Below are 26,230 nucleotides of genomic sequence, written 5' to 3'. Positions count from 1 at the left end.
GGTCAGTCTTAAAAAAATAGAATAATTATACTCATTAGACACACATGACAACCTAGCCGCTCTGTGTCTCGAGGCTGTAAATAAGGCTGTCACTGTCACTATATCCTCCCATCCAACCGCATATCTGTCAGTCCATCTCCTTTATTGTATTGCTGTCAAACATTTACACGTTGTTAATGAGGTTGAGATGGTCCCCTGCAACATGTAGATTGTCTCGTTCTGAATTCAGAAACTCTTTTCAAAACAACACTTTGCAGGAATGGATACCAATTCTAAAGCCCTAAGCTGCACGGCTGTTTGATGTAATTAGCTGCTAACAACAAACGGGGTGCTGCTTTGAAGTCATACTGCCAGCTGCTCTCAAGAGACCAAAATCCAAAAAGTACAGCATTCACCTCTATAAAGTTGTCTGTTTTCCAAAGTGGTTGAGCATAAGCTGTGAGGCAGTGAAGGTAGAGACTGCAGCTGATATGCTTTCTATCCTAACGAGTAAATTCACTGTTCAAGAGATGCATATCTTAGCAGCACGAGAAAAAATGCAAAATATGTTAGAGGACCTTAACAGGCAGAAAAAACTGAATCATAATAATACACTTCATTACTCCATTCTCAGGACATAAAATATGCAAGGAGGCACTAATTTGTTATCAGGTTAATTATCTGTGTTTCAGAGCTGCTGAGGCGCTCACTTTCCCAGATTAATGAATTATGACTCTTATTTACTCTGGCTGGCTTTTTTCTCCAGTGTCAGAGTAAAGCACAGAGCCGCTGGGGTCTGATGGAAGAGGAAAACCCAAACAGGAAATAGTTTAAAAGAGGATACCAAACGGCTTCGTGACTTACATCTTCCCAGCGTATGAAGATTATGTCAGAGACAGCACACTGATGAAACTGCAGTGATGCAGTGTCTTAATTTACTTCAAGGCCTTTAGCATTTCACAGTGCTGACCAGCATCTAATGTTAGCCATGTGCTGTATCTCATCTTCATTCATGTGTAGAAAAAGTATTTCAAAGAGTTCAATATGTGCTAAAATATAATGCAGAGTTTAAAAGCTGAGATTTTTTCTAATATTATGATGGAATGAGGAAAATAAGCATAATTTCGGCTAGTTTTCTGATTTAGTCTTTGGGCGAAGGATCTGTTACCGAAACTTTGGTCCCTTAAAAACAGATTCTACAAAATTATATGTCGATATCTGTTTATAGAAATTATAATTTAGTAAGCAAAAATCTAAAATAAATATAATAAATATAGTAGACTGACCTGCTGCCGGACTCAAGTCATACGACTAGCACAGGTTACATGGCTTGAGATACTGAAATTTGCATCAAGTATTTTTCTCCACTAGGGGAATTAAGACAAACTCATTATTCAAGTCAAATTTACTGCAAAAACTCTTGCGACTACTTGTCGAGTAGTAGTTATGGGCTATGGAGAACAACTACTAGGATCTGCAGCAATCTGCTAGCAACCAAAGCAACCTAGAGCAAACCAACCATATGGGGGGCTTTTAGAGCCACACCCTCTTTTCAACCAATTTCACCTAGCAACCAGCCAGCAACCACTTGACAAATGGTTGGGGAATGCACAGTTTTCCCTACTGGTTATCTTTCTGGTTGCTTAAGATATCATTTCTAATGTGATTAAGAGCACAACCTTATTTCTGATAATCCAAATTGTTTGCGTCATAAGTCAATAGTTCTTTGTTTTGTCGTACCATTCACTCATATACTTTTTCACAACACAGTATATCATTGTACAGTACACTGAGCTAACTTGGTGGAAGGTGACTGGAATAATAAGACTGGCAAAGACAGTTGTGTTGCTTGCGTCATCGAGAGGACAGAAAAATGGCACAAAATGGGTAAAAGCTGTGCAAAAAGACTTCAGAATTGTCTGTGAACTCATTATTAGTATAGCCAGTGATTTTTTATTAAACGTTTATAAAAAAAAAAATAATAATCCTTAATTGGGGTCAGAATTTCAAACACAATAGTGATTTCTTCTGCAGTTGTCACACAGTGTCTATGTGAAGTTTCCATCCTACAGGATTGCACCACTTCTTGACACAGAAGGAGAAAAAGTACAAGAGCAATTTACAAGTGTTATTCAAATATAATTTCATTGCTTTCTGGAAGAAAATAAATGTTAGCTAATGCATAATTAATGCCATACAGGGCAAGGTGCATCATTACCTGTCACAGTCTTTTCATTTTATAGAGGTTGAAGTGAACTGAGCTTCTGCCTGACATTCACATTTTTACTGGCAATACAGTGAAAGGAAAAGGGGTAATTTGGGAAACTTTTTTATATTTAATAACTGTAATAGCTTTGAGCATGCTAGTGGAAGAATTATTCTGCTGAAGTCAAGAAGCCAAGCAACGATAAAGACTCTTTTGATATTTAAGGGAATATGAATGCATTATTCAAGTGTTTTTACATTTCAAACCTATCATTCTGCTTGTGTGTATGTGGAGTTTACCCAAAATCACAGTGTGTGGAACTAAAAAAAACACTCTGAATATTTTCTCCAAAAATCATTTTTCTTAGAAAACCTGTATATGCTGCAGGAACAGCGAGTCAAGTCTGCTTACCATTCATGTTGCCCAGGTGGAAATACCCATCGACCAGCGAGGCTCCGTTGTTGAAGTGCTGGGTCATGTGATCCAACCAGTTGGCCTCCACCCCTTTGACCCCTTCGTCACAATTTTGAACTCGCAGAGGCACCTTGACAGTGTAGTACTTCACCTGGCCCTCTCGGACCGGTGGGTGGTTGTACAGCGCCAGCAGATCGACCCCTGTTTAGGCAAGACATAAAACAAAACCAGTCACGGTTTTATTGGTTTTAACTCACAAAGGTTTACGACAATACAGATGTAGTCTTTATGGAAGCCCCAGAATTTACTGTATTATTACTGAATCAATGCTGTACATTGGCTGCAATCCAGAATGTAGTTTGGCACTGTCTGTAGGAGGACTTTCCTTCTCTTCAGCTGCCAGTAGTTATACGAAATATCTGCGTAAATGGCTGCCTGAGAGACAGCCCTGTTTTGTTGCTGTAAAGCAAAGGACTGTCTGCTGCATTCATCTATAAAAGGATGTAGAAATGAAGCATTTCTTCTCAATCTTTAATGACTACTTTGGAAAATTTCTATTTCCTGAGACTTTTCAACACTCAGAAAAACATAGTTAAAATAAATTGGAAGTACATTTATTTCCTATGAGAACAACTATCAAGAAAACTCCGCCAATGCGTGGACAGTCAACAAGCTTCTTGGCCGAGAAAAGCTGGCTCCAGTGTTCATGGTCACCAGCCATCAACGGCAAATAACAATTTGTGTGCTTTCATGTTTTCCAGCAAGTTTATTTTCATTTCCTGGGAAAAAATGTGCCACTGAAAAGATGAAACTTCTCCACATTAAGCTGTCTATTACTAAATAAACAATACAGTAGAGGGGAGGGTTTGCGTTGGTCTGTAAAAAGATAAAATACAAAAGCTGAACTCAAAAAATGAGCCAGCACTGATGTGGAATTTAGTGTAGTAATATGAATACATTGAATCAAAAAGACTTTTCAATAAACATGACCCTGAATTGTCAACAATTTAATTTTTATGACAGTTTTTGGTGCTACTTTTGTCTCAACAAGCCAAGATTATGGCCTTAAGTAACAACAAAACTGGAGTGCATATAAAAGTAAAAATGAAAGTTACATTAATAAAATGTAATAATAAATAAAATAGTATTTTTCAGGAAAATGTGCGTGTTTCTTTCTGCATTGTTTTGTATTCGATTTCGGTTGTCTTGTGACCCGGTGTGTAGAATAAATCTGTATGCAAAACACTGTGGTAAAAAATTTAAACATTACCATATCTGGAACAAAGGTTCCACCTGACAGGTGCAAAATAGACGAGAAACGAGAAAGTAATACAAGGAGAGATTTATGATGCCCCAAGCTGGACTCACAAATACGCTGGAAATCTTTTCCAAGGATGTTGCTTCTCCAAAAACAAACGTGAGATGAATCAAAAGCAATTTAATGCTACAATTTATCCTCCTCTTCTTTTTAATGTTTTCCAAAAGTGATGTAACTCTGCTGATGCAGAACTTAAAAGGGAGCGTTTCATTGTGACCAAGTTAATTCATAGTATAACCTTGAATAATGCATTAAAAGCGCTGCAGCTAGCTGTTGTTTACATCAAGCAGAAATATGCATAATGCAGTGGGCCTCTGGAGAGAGAAACAGGCTTGGAAATTTGCCCACAGTACGTATGTCACTGCTCCTTGCTCATATCATACTAAATCAAAGTGTAAAGAGTCTTATTTGTTGTGATGTGTGTGAGTGAAATATTTGCTCTGCTTAGCTTTGAAAAAAACACAGAACATGAGATGTGAGCGGGGGTTCGAATCGGGCCGAAAGCATTTCAAATCTAGCCTGGTAACATTTTCCCCTTTCTTTCCAATGCAAATATCACGCTGTCATTCCCCAAGTGAACCAGATGGATGAGCAGAATGTGCGGCAGTGCCACCCACCCAGCCACACACGCACTTGGGGTGGGATGATGGCGGTAGGGGGGAGTCATGGCTCAGTTGCTTTGGTTCTTCTGTCTGTCCATCCGTCCAGCAGACACCCAGGAAGAATGAATAATTTATAACCATTTCTTGTCTGGCTCCTCTGACTGATCTGACAGCTGGCCACCAAATTCTCTAAATCTTGTCATTTGTCACTCCTGAGAAAAGTCAAATCAGCAGCAATGCACTCACACACCCTCCCCTCATGTTGCCCGTGCTACAACGAGGACAATATGGCAAAGAAATCTTGGACAACATGTAACCACAAAGTGACTTCCCATTCAGCACACCTCTGATTTGCCAAAACAACACAATTTCTTGGTGTGAATGATTTTGTGGAGGGCTGCATGGGATTAACTGCTTTACAGTTTATGTGCACGAGCCTGAGATGGTGCATCACTGTAGTTTGACCCATCAATTCTTTCTGTATCTCTGTGAGCTTCAGGCAGGCCATGAAGACGACTGGGTTTGAAAAATTCTGTCATATAACTTAGTGATTTAAAATCGCTTTGGGTTACTGCTCTAAATTTTTGTAACCACAGCATAATTAGATAACTAACATTAAAACCATATTCAACACAAATTACTTCATTTCTGTTGATGGGAGTGTTGTAGAAAGTAGTTACATGTGTCATTTATAACAGCTTGACATAATATAAGAGCCAGTAGCAAGAAACATGCCATATGGCCTCTGTCTGTCTCACAGTATTAGTCATTTTCTGTGTAATAACTGTTTTTTTTTAAATGCATTATAGTTTATTACTGTCTAAGTATGCTACAATTATGGCTTCAAGGCTACCATAATTCAGGCAGAACGGTAGGGACCTCATTTTCTGAGCCTGTAAGAGTCTTTTTAAGCAGTGCTCTATTCAGTGGAAATACACAAAAACCACACAGCATTAAGAGCCTTGCCTATTTAGTAGGACACAGCAGGGAATAATGTACCAGAATATAACATAAGAACACTGACTTCAGATGTCCATCATGCTGGATAACAGTAGCTCAAACTGGAATCCAGGCTTTCATCTGGGATTCTTGAGTTTTTCAGGAATAATTATGTGGAGACTCGTGGCAGTTACACCCATTACAAAGCATTCAAAGCATCATTGTTGCATGAGGCTTTTACTTTTAGTTATAGTTAGTTATAATGCTACAGTGTATCATAAAGATTGTGAATATGGCTGATTTTTGGACCAGCCGGATTGCACTAGGCAAATTTTATTTTAAATGTCAGTCAGAAATGTATAATCATTTACTTGCTTTTGTGGTAGTTACATTGACATACCAGTTACACGTCAAGGAAAATGATACACTACACACACACACACACTTTGTAATGCTCCTTGTGTAAACTGCATGGGAGCAGTTACTTTCTGAAGGAAGAACACAAGGTTAAGCAATCTTTTAAGAAACTCTAACCAACATCAATCTCTAAAACACATCTCCTGCCAAGTTCCTCCTGAAGCCAGCAGGACCCAGCACTTGTGCTCAGTGGCCTGTAAATGACACACAATAAAAAACAATAGCAGGACTATCATTTGCTTTTTGGATTCAGGCCGAGAACAAGACTTTAAAGCCAGAAAAGTCACCTTATGGGCAAATAAATGGACCTAGTCCATAATTTTTCTTAATGTTTCAGATACTTCCTGTGGCACTTTTTTCCGCTGCTGGGCAGTAAAAATTTAATTAATCCCCTAATAAACTGTCTCTGAAACACAAAGATACAGAGAGCATGACTAAGTCCTTTGAACCTAATCACATGAATGCATTACATCAGCAGGCAACAACTAGGCCTTTCAGAATAAAGTTTGTGCAGCTAACTCGACTGTTTTTGTTGCAGCTGACGGGGCCAGCTAACAAGAAAACGAGCGCATGAATGTGGTTGGGAGTTTGAAAGCATGCTGCTTCAAAGGCTCATCTGATGGCAGCTCTACTGTTCAAATAACGAGGTCGGCGGCAGCGGCACTGGCGTGATCTTAGCAGTGCAGCTTTCCAACTCCACATGTCATCATTAAATCTGAAAAGCTGGACACTGATCCCATCAGAGCAGAGATAATGCTGATCTCAGTGAGGAAAACCGAGCAGCTGAAAGACTCCTTCTGTGCACATTATGAAGATTTCAGACTTGTATGCGTCAGAATTAGAATTTCATGTACACATTTGTAGTTTTATTTAACTTAAGATATCTCAGGCATTTAAACAGCTGACAGCAGATTGCACCGATCAGGGTCAATTTCAGGAAAAAAAATGGCATCCATGTGTTGCTCTCCTATTTTATCTCAAACACAATCACTGTCAGTTTTACAGCATTTATAGGTATTGTCTTTTTTACAACCAGAAAAGTCAGTGGGGGAAGACATCGAGAGATTGACTTTGGGCTAAGGTTGTAAAAAGTCAGTTTCCTTAAATATTGAAGAACAATAAATACTCAACTTTCACATTTTTTCACCATTGAATTTTAAAGTATGTAAACAAAGCCATCTTCTTTACCCATCAATGTAAATAAGGCTGCAATTATACTGCAGTGTTGATGTGAATATGGACAGCTACAATTTCTGATCAGTTTGACGTCTGCTTGAAGGACTAATGCACATTTGGTGCCCTGGGAGTTTTGCTTTTATAGATGAGGGAAACTGGAGAGTACACAGATGTCAGCACTGAGCTTTTTGTTCACACTCTATAACATCTAAATTTATCTCACTCAGACCCCAGCAGACCTGCATCTACTTGCAGATGGCGATAAGTGCTTTCAAATGCCGAAACATAACCATATCGTACTTTATTGACCAGGATTAATTAGTGCAGGAAAGGATAATTAAAAAAAAAACAACTGTTGAATTCAAAAGTTACTTTCACGAGCCACAGTTGTCATTCAGCTGTTGCCACCATGATACGCTTTCCATTTGCTCTTCCACTAAAGCGTCCAACCATTTCAGTCTTCAAACTTACAGGCTCAGTTTCTATCCAGAGCTTCGGCCTGAGGGAGGGTGTTCCTTTTTCAATCATAATCCACAGACGTTTGCCATCTTCACTGCCAACACTTGCACAGCGCTCACCCCGAGATCTGAGGATTAGCACGGACAAGCCAGCAGTAGCAGAGACTCTTGGGCCTCCTCAGCAGGCTGGGCATTAGTAAAGAGCGACAAGGGAGCTTGGCAGGCTCTCCTAACAACCCGGCTGGCTGCTACGCCGGCGCTGCTGGCGTTGCCGCGGAGATTCAGGGCGATGGAGGTGGGGATAGAGAGAGCTGTGAAGCTGAGGGAGGTAGAGGACGAGGCAGTGGGGGATTATCTCACTGCAAAATGCACTACAGGGAGGCCCAGATGGACCAGTGGGCTGTGGTTTGCTGCGATGCCAAGTGTGTGTTACCGCAAACGCATATAGATAAAAATACATGCAGACAAAAGCAAAATCTTCCATATCAATGAGTGCATTCATTATTCAACACCTCTTATTAGGTGCTTTGAACCTAAACATGCTGCATACTGTGCATACTGAAATGCAGTATATGCATTAACACTCCCACTGGGACGTGTGTCTAATGCACAGTTTGCACATTGCGCTGACACATATCACAAATAGGTTCTGTGGAAGGATGAGAGACTGTAGGGGGTGATAGCGGTGGGTGTCTCCATCTGTTAATCTGAAATGCTCAAATAAAGCCGAAACTATAAATGTCTGTGCTGATTTCAACATCAGAAAAGGGGGAGCTCATAGGTGTAGCTGTGCTTTGCTCACTTTCTGGAAAGACATCAATCGAGTCATGAAATGTGCACCTCCCGGAACTTCAGAACTCCACTTCATCAGTTAAGTGTGAGTGTGAATTCGCAAATAAGACGACTCCTTTTTGTGTAAGAGATAGAGAGGATTATATCCCAAGGCAGCACATTGTTGTGTAACATTGAGGCAATCACAAGAAATGACACCTCCGCAGTTGCCAAGTGTTTCAGGAGGGATGTACGACACAATGCTATTCTTCAGTTAAACAGCCAAAAGGTATGGCTTCAGATAAAATCAAAACATGAAGCCATACAGACATGTAGACAGATAGTAGCCTAAGATTAGAAACTGTGTGACATAATACGTGACAAAAGAAGCTTCGGTTTAGTCGGTCCCAGTGACAGCAGGATTTAGCCCATAACTAATGTGGCAGCGCTGGTTATCGATTGTAGTTTGATTAAAGGAGACCTATTATGCTTTCATGTGTTTTCTGTCATTTATATACTGTTACAGTGGTGGATGCTCATATTAAATAAGATCAAACACTCAATCCCTGTGAACCAAAGCTTTGTTTGGCTCACAGGGATTGAGTCTCAAATGTGTTTGAAAGCAGCAGCTGTCCAGAAGAAGGCTGGCTTAAAGAGAGGGGTAAGGGAACATAAATGGCTTGTTTCAGAGGGAGGATGAGCCATTTACTCAAGTGACTTTGCATTTTGAGTGCCTGCAATTGTCAATAAGAATGTGTTCTTCATCACTTGTCTAGTTAAATGCTTAAAACAAAAAACAAGAGAATTCGAATCGAGGACCACAATAATGTAGATTATTTTGAACTGCTAATCATGCACAGCTACTCTAGTAAATTCCCAAGTATATAGGGCTGGAAATTAGAAGTGAACAGGAATAAACACAAACCCGCAAAGTACGTGTTTTTATCCAATTACTGGGAAGTGATAAATGCTTCAATATCATTCATCCGGCATTTGCAATATGAAATGAGTCATCGTGAAGTAGCCCGGGTTACATCAACATAGTAGCAGCTACGGGTTTTCACAGTTTTGACCTTTAATTATCTTAATTATCATTCCCTCATTAGGCTTTTCTGTGTAATTTGTAGGGATAGCTGTGCGGTGGGTCTCGTGTCATTTGGACTTAAGAGTCTTGTCAAGTGTGAAAGCTTTGTGAAGTTTTGAAATTTTGACCTTTAATTATTGTTCCCCCAGTGGACCAATTAGTCCTATTTAGTTAAAGGGGTCTATTCACACAAAAAACAAAACTGTTTATTTATTCAACTGACTAAAATGATGAGCAGCCGTGCTGAAGCTTTTTGTTTTATATGCCAGGAATTTGTGAGTATTACATTTTAAAAATGTCCGTTTCCTCTTTTTAGAAACGATACTTGTATCCTCATTACTCAAGAAAACTCTTGAAACTTTATGTGTGATTCTTGGATATAAAGTTGTTTTTACAGATATATTTTGTTTAAAACCGGGCTATTGATTTAACTGTAACATTTTTGTGACCCAGTCGACTCTGTAGTCTGTTAATCTGAGTTGTGTCAGTGCTGTCGGGCTTGAAGATAACATGTTGACCTCCTGATGGAGGAGAACCTTTAGAACTGGTTGGCAGTAGTTCTAATCAATAAGTCTTTTGTGTTCTCCTTGATGATTGAGTGCAATGATGCTACTTCCATAAAGTGGTACTCATGTGTCCCTGCTTTCCCAAAGTGTTCTCATCATGTGGTGATATATATTGCCAGTTTGTCAGAACCAACTCACTACTTGAAAAAAACATCTTTGCATCTCTGTGGAAAAATAAGAAAAAGGTTTCAGGTCTTATCATCGCATGTCTGCACTCTTTCCCCAGATTCATTTATTTTTCACAGCTCTGAAGTCCTCATTTACATGATTTTTCCTTAACACATCTTTTCCCTCTTAGTTTCAGCGCATGACGGTAACCATGGAGAACACTTACCGTCACCTCTCCGCAGCCGGTATCTTGGCCTCTCCTTTGTGTCCGTGCTGCTGTCTTTGTTATTATTATGAGATGCTGAATCCTCCTCTGTCAGTGCCTCACTTTGTTCTGACACAGGAGATGCTGCAGGTGAGACCTCCTCCACCCCTGGCCCTGATTCATTCCCAGTGTTCTCACTTTGATTCTTCTCCCCACTTGGTTCTTCTTCCCCAGCCTTGCCAGAGGCTTCGTCATTCCCTTCCTTCTCCACCACATCAGCTCCAGCTTGAGGTTCTGCATGGTTGGTGGGGCTTGAGGGGTTTGAGGGGCTACAGCTTCCCAGGGAATCAAGCACAGAGCAGGGGCTGGAGTGCAGAGACAGGGAGGGGGTGTCGGGTTCTCTGATCCTGGTACACGGGGCGCCGTATGGTTCCTGGACAAATCCTACAAACATCACCCCTTGGTCAGCAGCATCCTGTATCTGCTGTTGGGAGCAAGGACAATGAAGAAAAAATATTAAAAGCCAGAATGATGACAACAAATGATTTACAGTGCCTTATTTTTGGTTAAATTCAAATAAAAACAATCAGTGATTTGACAGAAAATAAATCAGATGCTGATTTATATCAGTATTATTAAGGCAACAACATGTAATCATAATAAAACATTATATTTTTGAGGTTCTGGAACCCTGGTGGTACCAAATCTGAAGTTATCTCTATATTTGTGATCACAGGACACATTTTTTGGTTACATCTCATCACACAAGCTGTTTATCTACTATTGGTCATGTAGAGTAGCTGCCAAAATGAGATCTTATAATCATCGGCTTCAGAGGACTCTGATTTGATCAGACTTATATTTTTAGTTATGACTTAAAATGAAGCCTTGAAAAATGACCATTGCTGCCAGAGGCTAAGTAAGCAGGCTAATTATTCTAACGTTTAACATGCAAGATGAAGATGTCCACTGGTAATTTTATTGATGTTTTGGAAGCTACAACATGAGTCAATTGATCAATTAAGTTATCTGCAGACTAATTAGTGGCAAAAATAGTTGTTTTAGCCCTTGAAATGTCTTGAACAGTATCCAGTGATCAGGCTCCAGATTAAGAACAAGGAGACCCCCAAACAAATCTTTCCCAAGAGAGCTGAAACTAAACTTCAGGAGTTGGTTTGAAATCAGATAACTTGAATTGATAGTTTTTTTCCTTTCCACGGCTTCATGGAGTTGTTTGCATCTGTTAAATTTTTGTTTTTCCTTTTCCTTCACTTCTCTTCGTTCCTTCCCGGCAGCTTCTCCAATCACAGTTTTGATTAGATTGGAACAGCCACAACCCTGTACTCAGACCTGGGCCACATCCCAGATTCAGCGCTCCATTGTTTTCTCTGTCTTGTTGTTGTCTGGCCTTTTATGTCAATATTGGGGTTCTGCTACAGAGCGAGATTGAAACGTTAACTGTCAGGGAATGTTAATGATGCCATTCTCCATTTCTGCCCCGGTCCACCAACCAACCCCCTCTCCAAGCCAAGGCGGCACCCGTCTCTATCTCAAGTAACATTGAGGGAAGAAAATAAAAATCAAATTGCAGGTTATTCACTATGAAATTAAATTGGAAAACAGTCACATTGTTTCCAGCCATATTGTTTAATATCAGCTGAATGCTCTCTGGGTGCTTCCACATCATATTCCCCATACCAATATGTTGAAATGGAATTGCTGAGATAAAAGAGAGCAACTGGTGTATCTCATTTAATGGTAATGCAGGCAGTCAGAGAGAGAAATGAATGGCTCTGACTGTCTAATGTTGGTGCAGTTGATAGAACAGTAGATTCAAACAGCAGCCTGTAATGATTGAATTTATTTTTGGTGCCATTATTATTGTTATCATCATCATTTCATTAAACCCCTTGCTTGACAATGTAGAACCATTCAGATTAGATTTCTTTCTCAAGAGACATCTTGACAATAGACCACCAGCATCAGGACTTTTGTTAAGATTGCAGATAACCACAAAGATAAATGACAAACTGAGAGTCACAAACAGTGCGTTCACACAACAACAGCAGAGCCAAAGCGACGGATGCACAAATAATGTCATATGTCTTTCAAACATAAACAAATAATTACATGTGAAAAAATGAGTAGTTTCCATTCACCAGAAAATCAAAACTGCAAACATTTGCTTGTATTGCATCCTTATATCAATTATTTGTCTTTTTCCCTCCTTTGTGTTGCAGTTTCCTGTCGTGCTGAGTCCACCTGCTCTTTATTTCTGTATCGACTCCTCGTGTGCATATACAATCTTAGTCTTTTTCTAACAACACAAGAGCTTTGAACACAAATGCTAATCTGTACAAAGCCATGCTACCACCTCTTTTAAGGTGTATACAGTGTTAAGATAAGATAAGATGACCTTTATTAGTCCCACAGGTGGGAAATTTGTTTTGTTACAGCAAAGTGCAAAGTTATGTAGCAGAAATTAGAAAACACTGGAAAGCAATAAAATACAATAAAATAAAATAAAATACCATATACAATAGAATAAAATAGAATAGAATAATATATACAATAGAATAAAATGGAAATACAAATACTATATACAACTGAGTTGTATATAGTGTTGCTGGGGTTAGCACAAATTATTATCATTTCAATTCCATTTTATGAAAAATAGCACCAAATCACAACAGCAGTCACCTGAGGGCAATTTATATTGTGAGGTAAGACCCTACAGGAAGACAACATACCACAAATACTGATTTCATCTCGGGGATTTTTTTTAGCTTTTGGCTCCTGTTTGGTTTCACTATTATTCCAGGTATACTGCGAGTCCTTGGTTCCTTGCTCTATTGTGATTAGTTTCAGTTTTTGTGTTTCCTTGTGTCATCTCTTTTGTTTGTCTTACATTTTATTTCCTCCTGATTGTTTTGATTGCCTGCACCTGTGTCGTATTTCTCTCACCTGTCTCTTGTCTATTAAGTCCTCTGTGTATCGACTTGCCCCTGTATTACTGTGCTTTTGTGTTTCTCTGTGTCAAGTGCTCCATGATCTCTTGTGGGTTTGGGGTATTTTGTTAGTTTATCATTTTGTTTACAGTTTAAATAAATGCTTCATTTTTGCTTTAATGCCTTCAGTGTCCTGTGCTGCACATTCTGACACAATAAAAAAAAACCTGACAATGTAATCAGATGCAAAGTCAGAAGATCACTGGTTACATCTCATCATTTGAAACAAACAAAAAAACAGTCAACCTCACATTATTACTAGAGAATTACTCAGTTCATTAGGGGGTAGGTCTAACATTGTTTCCCTAGAGCCAAACAAATGATACACCAGCCAACCAACCAGAATACTGAATTACCATTATTTTCCTAACGTGGGACAGACATTGTTAACCCAGAAAACTAAAACCACATTTTGAGTCTCAAAAATGCCTTCAAACTTGTGGGGACCGGGCTTTTGGTCCCCACAAGTATAGTAAACTTCCAATTTTTGGTCCCCACAAAGATATAAATACACACACACACATATATTGACACATTGTACTAGTAACTGTTTCTTTTTTTTTCTACACAGCAGAAATGAAGGTGATCCCTGCAAGAAAATGTAAACACAAAAGAATTCACAAAGAAAATAGAGCTATTTACACGGCGACAGCTTTGTACACTATTTTATGTTTCAAGCAGCTTAATAATAACTTGGAATAATTTTGAAAATAAACTAACATCATTCTTGCTTTCTTAATGTGTTTGAGATCATCAGCTGTGCTGTATTGAAGTTATGTTAACTACAGCAGCAATCCAGTAATTATGGTAAGAAGTTGGATGAGTAGAGAAACAACAGTGCATCATTACTTTATGACATGAAGGTCAGTCCAGCGAGTTACCAGCATCACAAATTGCCAATTAACAATGCCTCAGATTAGAGTCAATGCTTCATAAGTTCACGCAGGAGGAACTCATCATCAGCACCAGCTGCTGGGAGGAGCCTGTGTGAATCAGGCCTTTAAGGCTGAACTGCTTCAAAGGAGCCACTACTGAGGAAGACCTAAATGCACCTTAAGGCTCTGTAAGAGATGTTTAACCGAGAAGGACAGTGATGGGCTGCTTCATCAGATGTTCTGACCTCGACAGTTACCCAACTTCAGCGCAGCTTCAACTGTTCTGGCATGAGTTGGAGAAAGTTTGGAAACCCTTTAAAACTCTTTAAAAACTCCAGGTGAGGCTAAAGTGTTCAAAGTCATTAATGGTTTCTTTGGAGAATCTATTTTTACACCTTTCTGCAGCTTCCACAAATCTATTTGTAATGTATCTTCAGCAATGATCTACAATGTAAAATGTGATGAAAAACCCTTAAAAATGTATTGCAACTTTTGACTGTTACTGTATAAACTATACACAACATCAGACACAGCAGAGTTATAATTTATATGTTAAAAAATGGTGAAAATGTGTTTCTATCACACACTGTCCTGTCTTCAAGTGTTAGTTTTTCTTTGTTTCAGAAAACAAATGAGCTTTAACGTCTAACAGTTATTGAGTAGTGACTTTGTAATTAGACTTTATGTTTACTTAAACACAGAGAAAGCAATTTGACAGCTTAAACCTAAAAACTGAACCTTAATGCATGTGTGTAAATGTCTTTGCTTTCCTCGGTTTCAAAGCATTTCATAAAAAAAACTGAACTACTCTTTTTGGCTTAAATTAAATTCTTATTATTGGATTATCATGCAGCGCTCATTGTCTACTAATGAGAGTAGTTTGATTTTCTTTTAGATAGAAAAAAGCGGTTCGAGAGTTACTGCAACTACAAGACTGCTTGTTTGACCACATCAAACAAGGGTTAATGCTATTTCTGAAAATGAGAACAATTGCTAATTCAGGAGTCATGTCCTGCATATACTGCTGGGGATAAAAGAGTAAATGGAGAATAAAATTAAAAATCAGCATTCCTCTGAACTTCTCAATTTAAATGAACACACAAGTCACTCTGGCCCAGATGGAGCCACCTCAGGTCAAGAAAATGAGGATTTGAGGTCGAAATCGCATCATTTCTCTTCATTAGCAGAAATGATGCTGAGCACAAACTTGATGAAAAAATATTCAGGAAGTAGCTTCCCTGATACTGCCACCAGAATATCAACAGCCTGTAGTGAAAAACCCATTTCAATTTTGACTTGAGACCACATTTTCTATTTCCCCTGTAAGTTATTAAAGTGGCACCAGGAGGAGGTGTCTGAAGGTCAAGATGAAAACCCCGGAGAGAGAGATAGAGAGCGCAGACAGAGTGAGGGTAGAAGTGACAGAGGCTAAAGGGATAATGACAGAGACTGAGACAGAACGGAAGAAAAAGGACTGAATATGAAAGTTAAAAAAAGGAGACGAAGAAAGGAAAATGGAGGCAGCAATAGAATCCGAGAGAGCGTCTCAAGAAAACTGCCCTCTTTGCTCACTTCTCTAGCACTCATCCATGTCCACTCTCCTTTTAATAGATTTGTAGCATGGCCTCCTGCTCCTACTTCAGCAGGCGTGTAGCCGCTCAGTAGATTAAAATGATAACCAACAGTAATGAGGTCCTACAGGACTGCAGTTGCATGACTAATCGAAGGGCAAAATGCAGAGAAAGGTTCAGAAGCGGGGCTCGAAAGGCCGGCATCAGGGCTGGTAATATATAGATTAGGCAGGAGAGTTGAATCATGATGACGCAGCATTACCAGCCTGCAAAAGAGGAGGGCGTGTCGTATATATCATCTGAAGTGCCATTTCAAGCGGGCTTTCAGCAGCAATGTATTCACAACAGTGACATATGATACACAGCCAATTCATTATTAAATCAGTGATTTCAAATCTCTGGCTCCTGTTTGCTGCTTTCATCTTCTCTATGGAAAATACATCTATGCAAGCTGCTTGGTTTGCTAATTAACATTAGACATGAACCATGAGGGAAACACGGCTTTTATCACAGATAGATATGCGCAGCTTCTCTGAGACACGGGGGCAATATTCTGTATTTTAAAGTTATCGTAACATTTATTCTGCTTCATATCTCAACATGATGACCAGCAGAGGATTATCAATACCACAAATCATAAACACCAAAACCCACTGAAGTGCTAGCTCGTTTGCAGCTAGCTGGTGGACAAGCTACCAGCTACAGAACCAATCAGAGAATACGTGGAGAGCAAAAGACAACTGTAACTAGAGCGGATTTTTGACTAAGATTCAAAGAATGAGACCACAGTTTGATACCAAGTTCTTATAAAAAAAAAACATCACATTCACTAAATAAATGAATAAAAAGAACTTTTTATGTACAACTCTGGTTCTAATAATTTGGGTTTGCTCCTTTATTACTGTAAGAAAATAATTTATGAGACAGCAGGTGTTTACGCCAGGTGTCACATAAATTTATACCAGAATATTTCAATGAAATTTCTGATAACAATTTCATTTCATTGATGCTTACTGACAGCAGCTTTTCTAAGTGTAAGTAAATAAAGAGTATTTTCCATCCTTATCTTCCACTGAGCTCTTGCCATTAATGACGCTCTTTCAAGTTTGAAGTGTGAATCTATTGAAACAAGGTGGCAGCAACAGCAGCGTTAGCGTATAATAGTGACACGGCATCAAATGTAAGCACAAATGTATTTGAAGAAATTTTAAGTATAAAATAACTGGTTAACATTTTAGTTCAACAGAAACTAAACTAAGAGAACCTTGTAACTAATCAGGAGCTGCAGCATATTGTCACATAATAAAGATGAAAAATATTCTCGACCAGGAACATTGTATGTTGGGTTAAGCTTTTAAGCTTTTCCACCCTGTAACCCCATCAATAAATTCCATTCAGCATTCATTTTTTAACAAAGTGCAGCTAGCAAGTGCACCAGTGGTGCTCTGTTCAATTATTTGCTTACATTTACTGCATGTGTCTTCTCCTTCATCGCCTTGTTGGTCTTAATAATGTGTTTTTGCTTGAAGTGGTGAAAAATTGTTTTATATAGGAAGTGATCTTAATACAACTCTAACAACAATGTAACAATGATTTTAAACTTTGACATTAATAAAAAAACACTAAAAAACAAACAAACAAATCTTACAATTATGGTTATGTGGTGCAATTATCCAACTAATTAAGACAGCTGCCGATTACTCTGTTACTACTTTAATACATCAGTTGTTTAACACTGAATCGGTCAGGTTACTAAGTATTTTATGCCAAACGATGTAAACCAAAAAACAGGAAGCAGGAGAAGAATCTGTTCTTCTGAGGTGAGATGGAGGTGCAGGTAAAATGACTCTATTGCTGCTCATTATTTGCTAATTGTTGTTGGTCTGTCAGTATTTGGGTCAAGCTAATCTCATTTTGGATTGGATCTAATTATGTGGGTCGAGGCTGGAGATGCTCGGGTAACCTTTGATCAGATCCCTCTTTTATAAAATAATTATCTTGGGTTTAGGTAGATTTTTTTTTTTTTTTTTACCATTCTTTAATCTGACTAATGCTCATACTAGACTTAATTACTTACTGTAGGTCTGGTGCCCTCTCTATGTGTCATAGCTTTTAGTTAATAATCCTAAACTATAATATTTTGCAAAGACTGTGGATCTTGTACTATTTGGTCACCATTTGCAGAACAAATAGTTTTCTTTGTAGATAATTTGCCATCATACTCATGGCAAAAATTGTTGAACATCAGAGCAGAAATAGGATTTTTTCACGAAAGAAAAACAGACAGCATTGCAGAATGTGGACATGATGTTGAGAGTATAGAAAGAGCACCTACTGGCTGCAACAACAAAATATCAGCCCATATATCTCACATTTAAATCACCAAACATCAGTATCCTATATCCGTTTGGCTCTACTGTAGTTTACCAATAACAATTCAACTCTGCAGATATGACTGAGTGGCAACAGAATGAAAGTTGTAATGTTGCTATTAATTTGTGGAGCATTCGCATCTTGCTACGTCTGCGTTTTATCAAGGTGTAAGGTTGCAATTATGTAAAAAATAAATCAATCAAACTTTTGTCACTCCTCATTGGCAACTGTGCTCCAAACATTGGGTGACAAGGTGTTATTAAAAGATTACAACATGATTGCTTGCTGGCACAGCTGTAGGCATTTAAGTGTTGTGTTCTCTGGGTCTTCAGACAAGGTGACATGCTGAATAAAGCAATTTAAGGTTTGATAGCAAAAATAATGAAGTCTAGAGAAACCACCAACTACATTCATCTGCTTGGAATAAAAGCCACCGCAATTTTTCTACAATCATCCCTCCCTATCTCTTGCTATCCTCTTTCCAGCTGGGCACAACCTAACAAGACATTCAGCTTGGCATTTGTAAAACAGACCTACCTTCTTGACGTAGCCCTGGATGAGCTCTGGGGTGGGCACCTGCTCAGCAGACAGGCACTCTTCCAGCTGGAGTTTGCACGGTGGGCCGACTGGCTGGCTCCTTTCCACCCTGCATGCAACACAGTTGGGGTGACAATGAATTTCAGCCTTTCAGTGAACCGGCCTGTTGAGCAAATGCTCAGAATACATAAAACCACCAATGCAAACCCACATTCACAGCCAGCTTAAAATTATAAAATTACAGTCACAAACAGGGTGCTATTGACACACCCAGGAATCAAATACAAAGAACCCTCTATCAACAAATTATGCGGCATCAAGAAGCTTTGTTAATGCTATTGTTGCCCAGTGGGAGGTAAAAGAAAAATACAATAACACTTAAGTGAGGCAAAGATCCACATGGATGAAAGAAAACACACACAGTAAGCAGGAATTTCAATGCAAATCTCATCTGCCCCCCCTCCTCCCTGCAGCCCTCCCCTTTGAGGCCATATCAGTATTTTGAGCACAGAGAATCTATTTATATGATATTGTATTTTCCTACTTTGTCCTCTGGAGGAAATCCCAGAGCCAGCCCCAAGGAGACTAATGCCCCAGCTTCTATCTCCCAGCTTCTCATCCTGTTGACAAGGCGAAGAAGCCCCACACACAGTTTTCCTCAGTGTGCAGCTGAGTCAGTGTGCACATACAGTATGTGTTTGTGTGCAAGGGCTGTACGTCTGTGCTCTGCATGAGCTCTGGCTTTACACGGACACCTGATGTGCAGGAGGGTAAAAGATGCATGCATGCAAGCTGCTGTGTGTATTAGGGGCTGCCCTTGCAACTTCTCAGTTCAGGCTCTGAGTGAGCGTGCATGTCTCATCCTCTTTGTGTGTCGCTGTGTGATCCTTATGCTTCATCGCAGTGATTTTTCTGCCATGGCCCCACTGTATGTATCAAAAAGAGTAGTTTGGTGAGATGTACTCATGTGCTCAGCTAAGAAATATTTCAGAATATATTTTCAATGCAAACAGACCACAAATAGTTGTTTTCTTCAGGTAATTTAATAAATGTGAATTTCTATTAAGATATGCTTGTTGGTGGATTATTTTAGTGGCAGAGTCATGCTCCCTGCACTTTCCCTTGGTCAGCCATCACCTGGCTCTTCAGCTTACAGATGAGTAGCATAGATAGTTTTATTTAAACCTAAGCAAAAAAAGAAAATAAACCTATTTACAAAATGTCAAAATACTTCTTTAATGTTTGGCTGGCTGGATCCTATCCCAGTTGCTATAGGGTGAGAGTCAGGGTGCACTTGGTACAGGTTGCCAGTTTGTCTCGGGGTCATACCTACATGAAAATTACAAATTAAATGGCAACTGCAGTCTCTGAACAATTGACATTAACGTGAATATCCTTAAATTTCTGTGGCTGAAATTTCTGAAACGAGTTGGTGGGAATTTCAGGTTTGAGTAGGGAACTGCTAACTTTGTCTGAGATAGCGAACTTTAAGTGCACAGAGGCTTAAAGCGACAGAAGCTGAGACTGTTTCAGACAGAAAAGGAACTGAGAGGCTGCATAAATGGCCAGTAAAAAATGAAAAAAGCACTTATTTTTGAGCTGTGAATCATGAAAGGTTTCACCAGTAGAGTCCCAGAATAAAATACGGAGCTGAAAATGAGCATAATAGCACCCCTTTAAAGTCCAAACTGTCAGATTTTTTAGGCATAAAAGACACTTTTATAGTCACAGGGAACCCAAGAGCTCATTTATATATATATTTTTCATTTCACTCTCATTTTCAAGCTATTTTTTTCTTCCTTGTCAAAAACATCGAGCATGTAAAGTAAAATATTGTATTGCATTTTCACTTTAAATCCAGGCCTATTTGCATATTAGACTTCAGAGTATGAGGGATTACTGAGTCATTTCACTTGATCGATTAAAAAAAAAAACAGCGAACGCACTTATACTCGACTGTCACTGACACCCATCGCTCAGTGTATACTGCTGCTGCAGCATACAGCTGAGCAGAAACTGGGCCGGCTGACTTGTTAAGCAAAAATTTCACACGCTCTGTGAAACATTCATTACGACGAGCTGGGAGCTTCTTCTTCTTTCTTTTTTTGCAGCGTCATAACAATCAAAGGCACAACGGCAAAAGCCTGGTGGCGTGCCAGAAAAGGTACATGTATCCCCTGTTGGTTGCGACATAAATCTGAACCAACCAGCTCGGCTGGGCTTCAGGCACTTCTTCAGGAAACAAAACAGAGAAATGGAGACAGAGATGCTGTCAGCTAGTAGAGTTTACACAGTGCAGCAGAGAGGGAAGCATTTGTTTTGTTACAGTCTCAGTTTTTAAAATCTGATTTCACATTTTCGACCTTATGAAACATGCTTTGAGAAAACACCCAGAGGTTTATTGTGCAGTTATGTGACGGAAGTTAAAAGACAGCTTCAAAGGATGAAATAAAATGTCCTTCACTTTATTGGATGTTGAAGAAAAATTAAAACGCCTTCTGATCATTTGCCATTAAAACAAAAGCGATTCAGTCCTTCTAAAAGACTTTTAAATAAATAAATCACTCTAAAGCAAAATCATTTCCTTTACTTTTGTGCTATTAAATGTTTTCTATGGAGGAGGTTTGGGAAACTAATACTAAATGTTCATGGAAGAGACTTCTGCAAGCAGAGAGAAGGAAAGGGCAGGGAAAAACAATTCAAACTGAGCTCTCAGTCCTGGAGAGAGGCCTTGGGTTAAAAATAGCAGCTGCATCACCTGCAGTCCATCTTCACTGTGTGAAACGGTGACTTTTCATGCAGCTTGCAGCACCGGCTGTCAACCCCTGAAGCCTCGTGTGGTTAGACGGGTGTCAAATGCCTGCCCACCTATGTGGAGCTCCCTCCTGTGTGAGTACACCTGCTCCACTCCATCCGCTCTCGTCTCTTGCCACAGACGGGTCACATGCTTTGTTTCTCCGTAGAACATCTTTTGTTAGACTAATCACTCCCACTGGAGCTGAACGTTCACATGGAAACTAATTGCATATTACCTGTTAATGGCTTGCTTTGGGATTTGTTTTAGCATTGTAGTGGCAACATCATCTGTAAATCTGTGGTTTCCAATTACACTTTGTTCACTGAAGTATGAAAAGTGATTCTGTTGATACATTATTGTTTTCCAGTGGACACCAAAGTGAAAAAAATGTCCAAAACAAGTTTAGTTGTTGTCTATTATTCAAAATATTATTCTCAGAACAACGCTCTGAAGAGAACTTTTGGCAACTTACAACACGATTAAGAAGAAGAAGAGGTTTGGCTATTGATTGGTAATTCCTGGCAATAACCGCTTACTTCTTTGGTAGTAGTTGAGATCATAGCTGTCTCACCATAAACCAAAAACAGACTATTTACCCCTGAGTGTTGCTCAATAAAGAGTTAGGTAGTGAAACATCCAATCGGAGAGGCCACTGGCCATCGTCTGATGACTTAGCCACTTGGGACAACAGGCTAATTTTTAGTGTAGCAGGAGGCCTATTCACTTGTCATTGTTTATAAATACTGACACATCCATCCACCCATCCATTTTCTTCCACTTATCAAATTTAAAGATGCATTTGGGAAGGAGCCTATCTCAGATGTTATAGGGCAAGAGGAAGGGTACACCGAGGACAGGTCGCCAATCTGCTGCAGGGGCATCACAATTTGGGCTCGCCATTTCACCTAAAATGCATGTCTTTGGATTGTGGGAGGAAGCTGGAGTATCCAGACAAAACAGGGAGGGGGGGGGAGGGTTCAAACTTCACCCAGAAAGGCCCCAGCCAGCTGGTGGACCAGGACCGGGACCTTCTAGCTGTGAGATGACACTGCTAACCAACGCAGCCCCAAGCCTCTTCTAAATCTCATTCTAATGTAATGACTGCTCAAAGTGCTTTTGCTCCAAACCACACAAGCCACATTGACCTATTCACACATTATTTGTGGGTTCAATACCTTGCTCAGTGGCACTGAGGGAGCTGCTGACTGAACGGCTGGTTAGTATATGACCAGTTCTACCTCATGAGCCACAGCTGGCCACTTAACAACTCAGTTCTTATGTTAAGGGGGAGCTGTGGCTTCACTGTTGACCAAAGTGGTGGACATACTAACCACGAGAGTTGTCACTCTCGTTACCCTGTTGCTTATCTGCTTAAAGCACGATTACAGCATTGAATGCATATTCTTCAGCTTGCGGGCCAAACTTGCCTCCAGCAACCTGAAAACCTCTCAGCAAATGACTCATCCCCTCTTTTACTTGCCCACAAAAACTGATACCATTGCTGAAATCATAACCTCCCACCTCCTGTAGTATATTTCATCGAAATATATAGCTAAAACATACTTTCACTTACACTAAGTAAGCATGTGTGCTTTCAGTAAAATGCTTTAAATCATTACTTTAATATCACCCAATTGAGAAAACGGCTTGAGAATAGTTAAACTGCACTCTCTGTATGCAAAAAAAGCTTTTCACTCACACGGCAGAAAGAAAGTCAAGGGTGCATAAAAGCATTCCACAGCAAAGTCAGAGAATGACTCAAAATATGAATTTCCTTCTGGCCTTTTTGCATCAGAAACAAAGTCGTGTCAGTCCTCTCCCACCCCAGCTCATCTATTGCTATGACGACACAGTCAGGATGCATCTGAACCCATGTTTAGCACTCTGCCACTATGGTGCTTTAATAATACAGCACAACTCTTCTAATGTCACATTTTCACAGGTTCGTGAATAATTTCACCAGAGCGAATCCCCCCGTAATGGTTTTCAGACCGTACCTCTTTATTTTCCTCCTTTTCCATCCCTCTTGCACACTCTCCACCCTTATCCTCCCTCTCAACCCATCTCTCTCTTTCATCTCTCACTTTCCCTGCAAGCACACAGGAGCTCTTTGCAATTACCCAATAATGATGAATATATCCCATCAGACATTGCCTGCTGAACTGTAACCCTATTCCATCGTGACCAAATTGAACACTGGAAAATTTGACAGTTGACATTTTAAATTTTCAAACGGTGCAATCCATTTTGTATGCATTTCTTCTTCTTTCCCACTGCAGGATGTAATGGGCTTGAACACCACCAGTGACAAATTAAAATATAGGGTTTTTAAAGTTTTACCCCCCCAACAAGATGTCAGTCAGGTGACTGCGTCTGAACACGTGTAGATGACATAACGGTGAATGTACACAACCTCTTTGTTAAATTCCCACAGCATCACCCCGTCCATTTGAATTGCCTTGTTGACTGAGCCTTTCACACTGAGGTTAATACTGTAGAGACTTAACTGGGATTGTGTCTGCAGACATACTGTGCATGTCAAATATAAATATAGCTGCTGTACACCAGTCAGCTCCTCTATTTTGACTTTCGCTTTGTTTTCTGTATAGTCACAAAAAGCTGTTCATTTTGGAGCGATGGATGAATGGCTGCCTGCTGACATGTTTTCATTGTAACCCTCCACATCCCCCAACCCCTCCACCCCTCCCCACCTTCTTCTTCTTCTTCTTTTGATCCCTGGGCCTGACAGGGAAAGCGAACAGCAGAGGAGATGTTCTCCTTTCTGGTTTTGCTGATTTCTCTTCCCTGATCCCCTGGTGGAGTTTTGGATTCCCTTGGGCTGATGCTGATGTGAGCAGCTGTCTCCACGGTGACAGACACTGCAGATAAAGCCTGGGCCTTGCATTCGGTTGAGGCCATCAAAGGATGGTAGACTTCCCTGCCCTTTTCACTCAATGTCTGTCTCTCCTTTTATTTTAAACAGCATTCAGCCTCCTTCTGTCTTTTTCTTTCTATCCAGCTGTGATTCTCTTTCATTCCTCTTCCCCCTTATGGTGTCCCTTTTCACAGGAGCAAGGCAAGCATGTCTTTAAGAAAAAAAATACAAGAAATGCAGTCTATTCAGCTGCTGCCCTTTCACTCAATGAGTCAATATTTTTGCTGTCCAGTTTTCCAGAGCCAAGGGGAGCAGAGACCATGTGCACAAATATCTGTGCATGCCAAAAGTGAGCCTGAAGTGTTCTATACAACAGCATCAGAGGTGATTACTAATGGACACAGAAGGGAGGGAAGATAAGGTGCCATGCATTCTAACTACACCAAACCCCTGCAGGTGGGGCACGGGTGTCCTGGGGAAAAAAAAAGGACTGAAACTAATTTGAATAAATATGATTGTTGACAAATCTGCAGATGCTTTCGTGTTGACCTTTATTTCAATAAAATCCAACTTGTGATTTTTTTTTTTTTTTTGGCTTATGAAGGTTCCACAGCATCATATAAGGGCATTTCATTAATTTTCTTTAATGTGTAATTGTAATATAATCCATGCATTTGGTGTTAGCATAGTAAAAGTCAGCTATATTTTCTGCATAAATAGAAAATAAAGCTTCTCTAATCATCAGGTTTAAAATGAATAACTCAGTTCTATTTTGCAGTTCTTTTGATAGGAAGGACAGAAAGGATCTTTTGATTATGAGATACAAATGTCATATGCAATGCACTTCAGTATAAGGCTAATACATATGGTTATCACTGTAGTTTTAACAAGTGCTAAACAATGATGCAGAAAAATGAAGCCAAATGGAGGTGCCAAAATCTGCAGTTCCTGAAGCAGCCACTTGGGATCCGTTCCAAAAATAAAATCAATAAATTAGTCAGTAAAATCAATTCCTGTAGACTTCCATGTTGAAATCTCCAATTTTCCATTCTCTTGCTCTTAATTAGGTGTCACCTCAGTTAGAACTTGAGTTAACAAATAATTAAAGCATTTCATTCATTCACTCTCTCACCTGATGTGACACATCAGTCACATCAGGTGTCATCGTTTTGGTAATCGTTATAGAAACGAGTTTGTTTCACAGTCTCTGCAGCATCCTACTGTAAACGCTCTCTCGACCTCTCCTCTCCATTCATTTATTTCCTGAGCAAGCGTGCATCAGATGACCGTATAGCAACTAAGTCTTTTAAAAATGTTTTTCCCTTTTTCTGGCAGAGACGTCACTGTCTCCCAGTGGCTGTCAGGTGAGTGACAGTAAGCAGGGCATATCGTAACGACCTGCACTGCTCAACTCTGCCAAAATTACTGTAAATAATGATAAAACAGAAAGTCTGACAAACCCAAATTAAGTTGTCATGCTTGCTGTGATGAATTATCCCACACTGTGGAGGCTGTTTCTCATACTGTACAACAAGAAAAATCAGTGGAGGGTTTTTCTTTTTTGTTTTGTTTTGTTTTGTTTTTCGCTGAAGGGAGAAAAACAAGCCTGATATCTGCAGCAAACACTAGCAGGGATGAGGAAAAAGCAAGAGGTATCTTAAGACTGGCTCACTCCTCCAATGAATTTAAATTATCATCAGCATACAAGTGCACAAACTAATTTGTTTACTTCTCATTTGTGACTTTTTTTGAGCTGCATTATTTATCTTTTGTTCTGTTTTTGTGTAATGCTTAGTTTGCTTGTTTATTTTCTTTCTGTTATATTTTCCATAAAGATAAACAAAGTTTCATTTCATGTTGTTTTATTGAAACTTTATCACCTTCCTGGTTGCTTGCCTGTTTCTGTTTTCAAATATTTATTTCTCTGAACATCAACAATGAATTCCTGTCA

General features: G+C 39.5%; 1 protein-coding gene across 1 annotated transcript in view; it reads right to left on the bottom strand.

Moving 5' to 3' along the window:
• The window catches only part of rftn1b (raftlin, lipid raft linker 1b), a 121,079-nt gene that overhangs the window by 36,525 nt on the left and 58,324 nt on the right, over positions 1–26,230 (bottom strand). Inside the window, exons 4-6 of the mRNA XM_025911542.1 lie at positions 18,608–18,716; positions 10,265–10,727; positions 2,597–2,800 (exon numbers count right to left, since the gene is read on the bottom strand). Of these exons, the coding sequence (XP_025767327.1) occupies positions 2,597–2,800; positions 10,265–10,727; positions 18,608–18,716 (776 nt within the window). The remainder of the gene's footprint in view (positions 1–2,596; positions 2,801–10,264; positions 10,728–18,607; positions 18,717–26,230) is intronic.

The sequence above is a fragment of the Oreochromis niloticus genome, linkage group LG11, assembly GCF_001858045.2.
Source record: "Oreochromis niloticus isolate F11D_XX linkage group LG11, O_niloticus_UMD_NMBU, whole genome shotgun sequence".
NCBI lineage: Eukaryota > Metazoa > Chordata > Actinopteri > Cichliformes > Cichlidae > Oreochromis > Oreochromis niloticus.
This window is presented reverse-complemented; position numbering and strand designations above follow the sequence as displayed.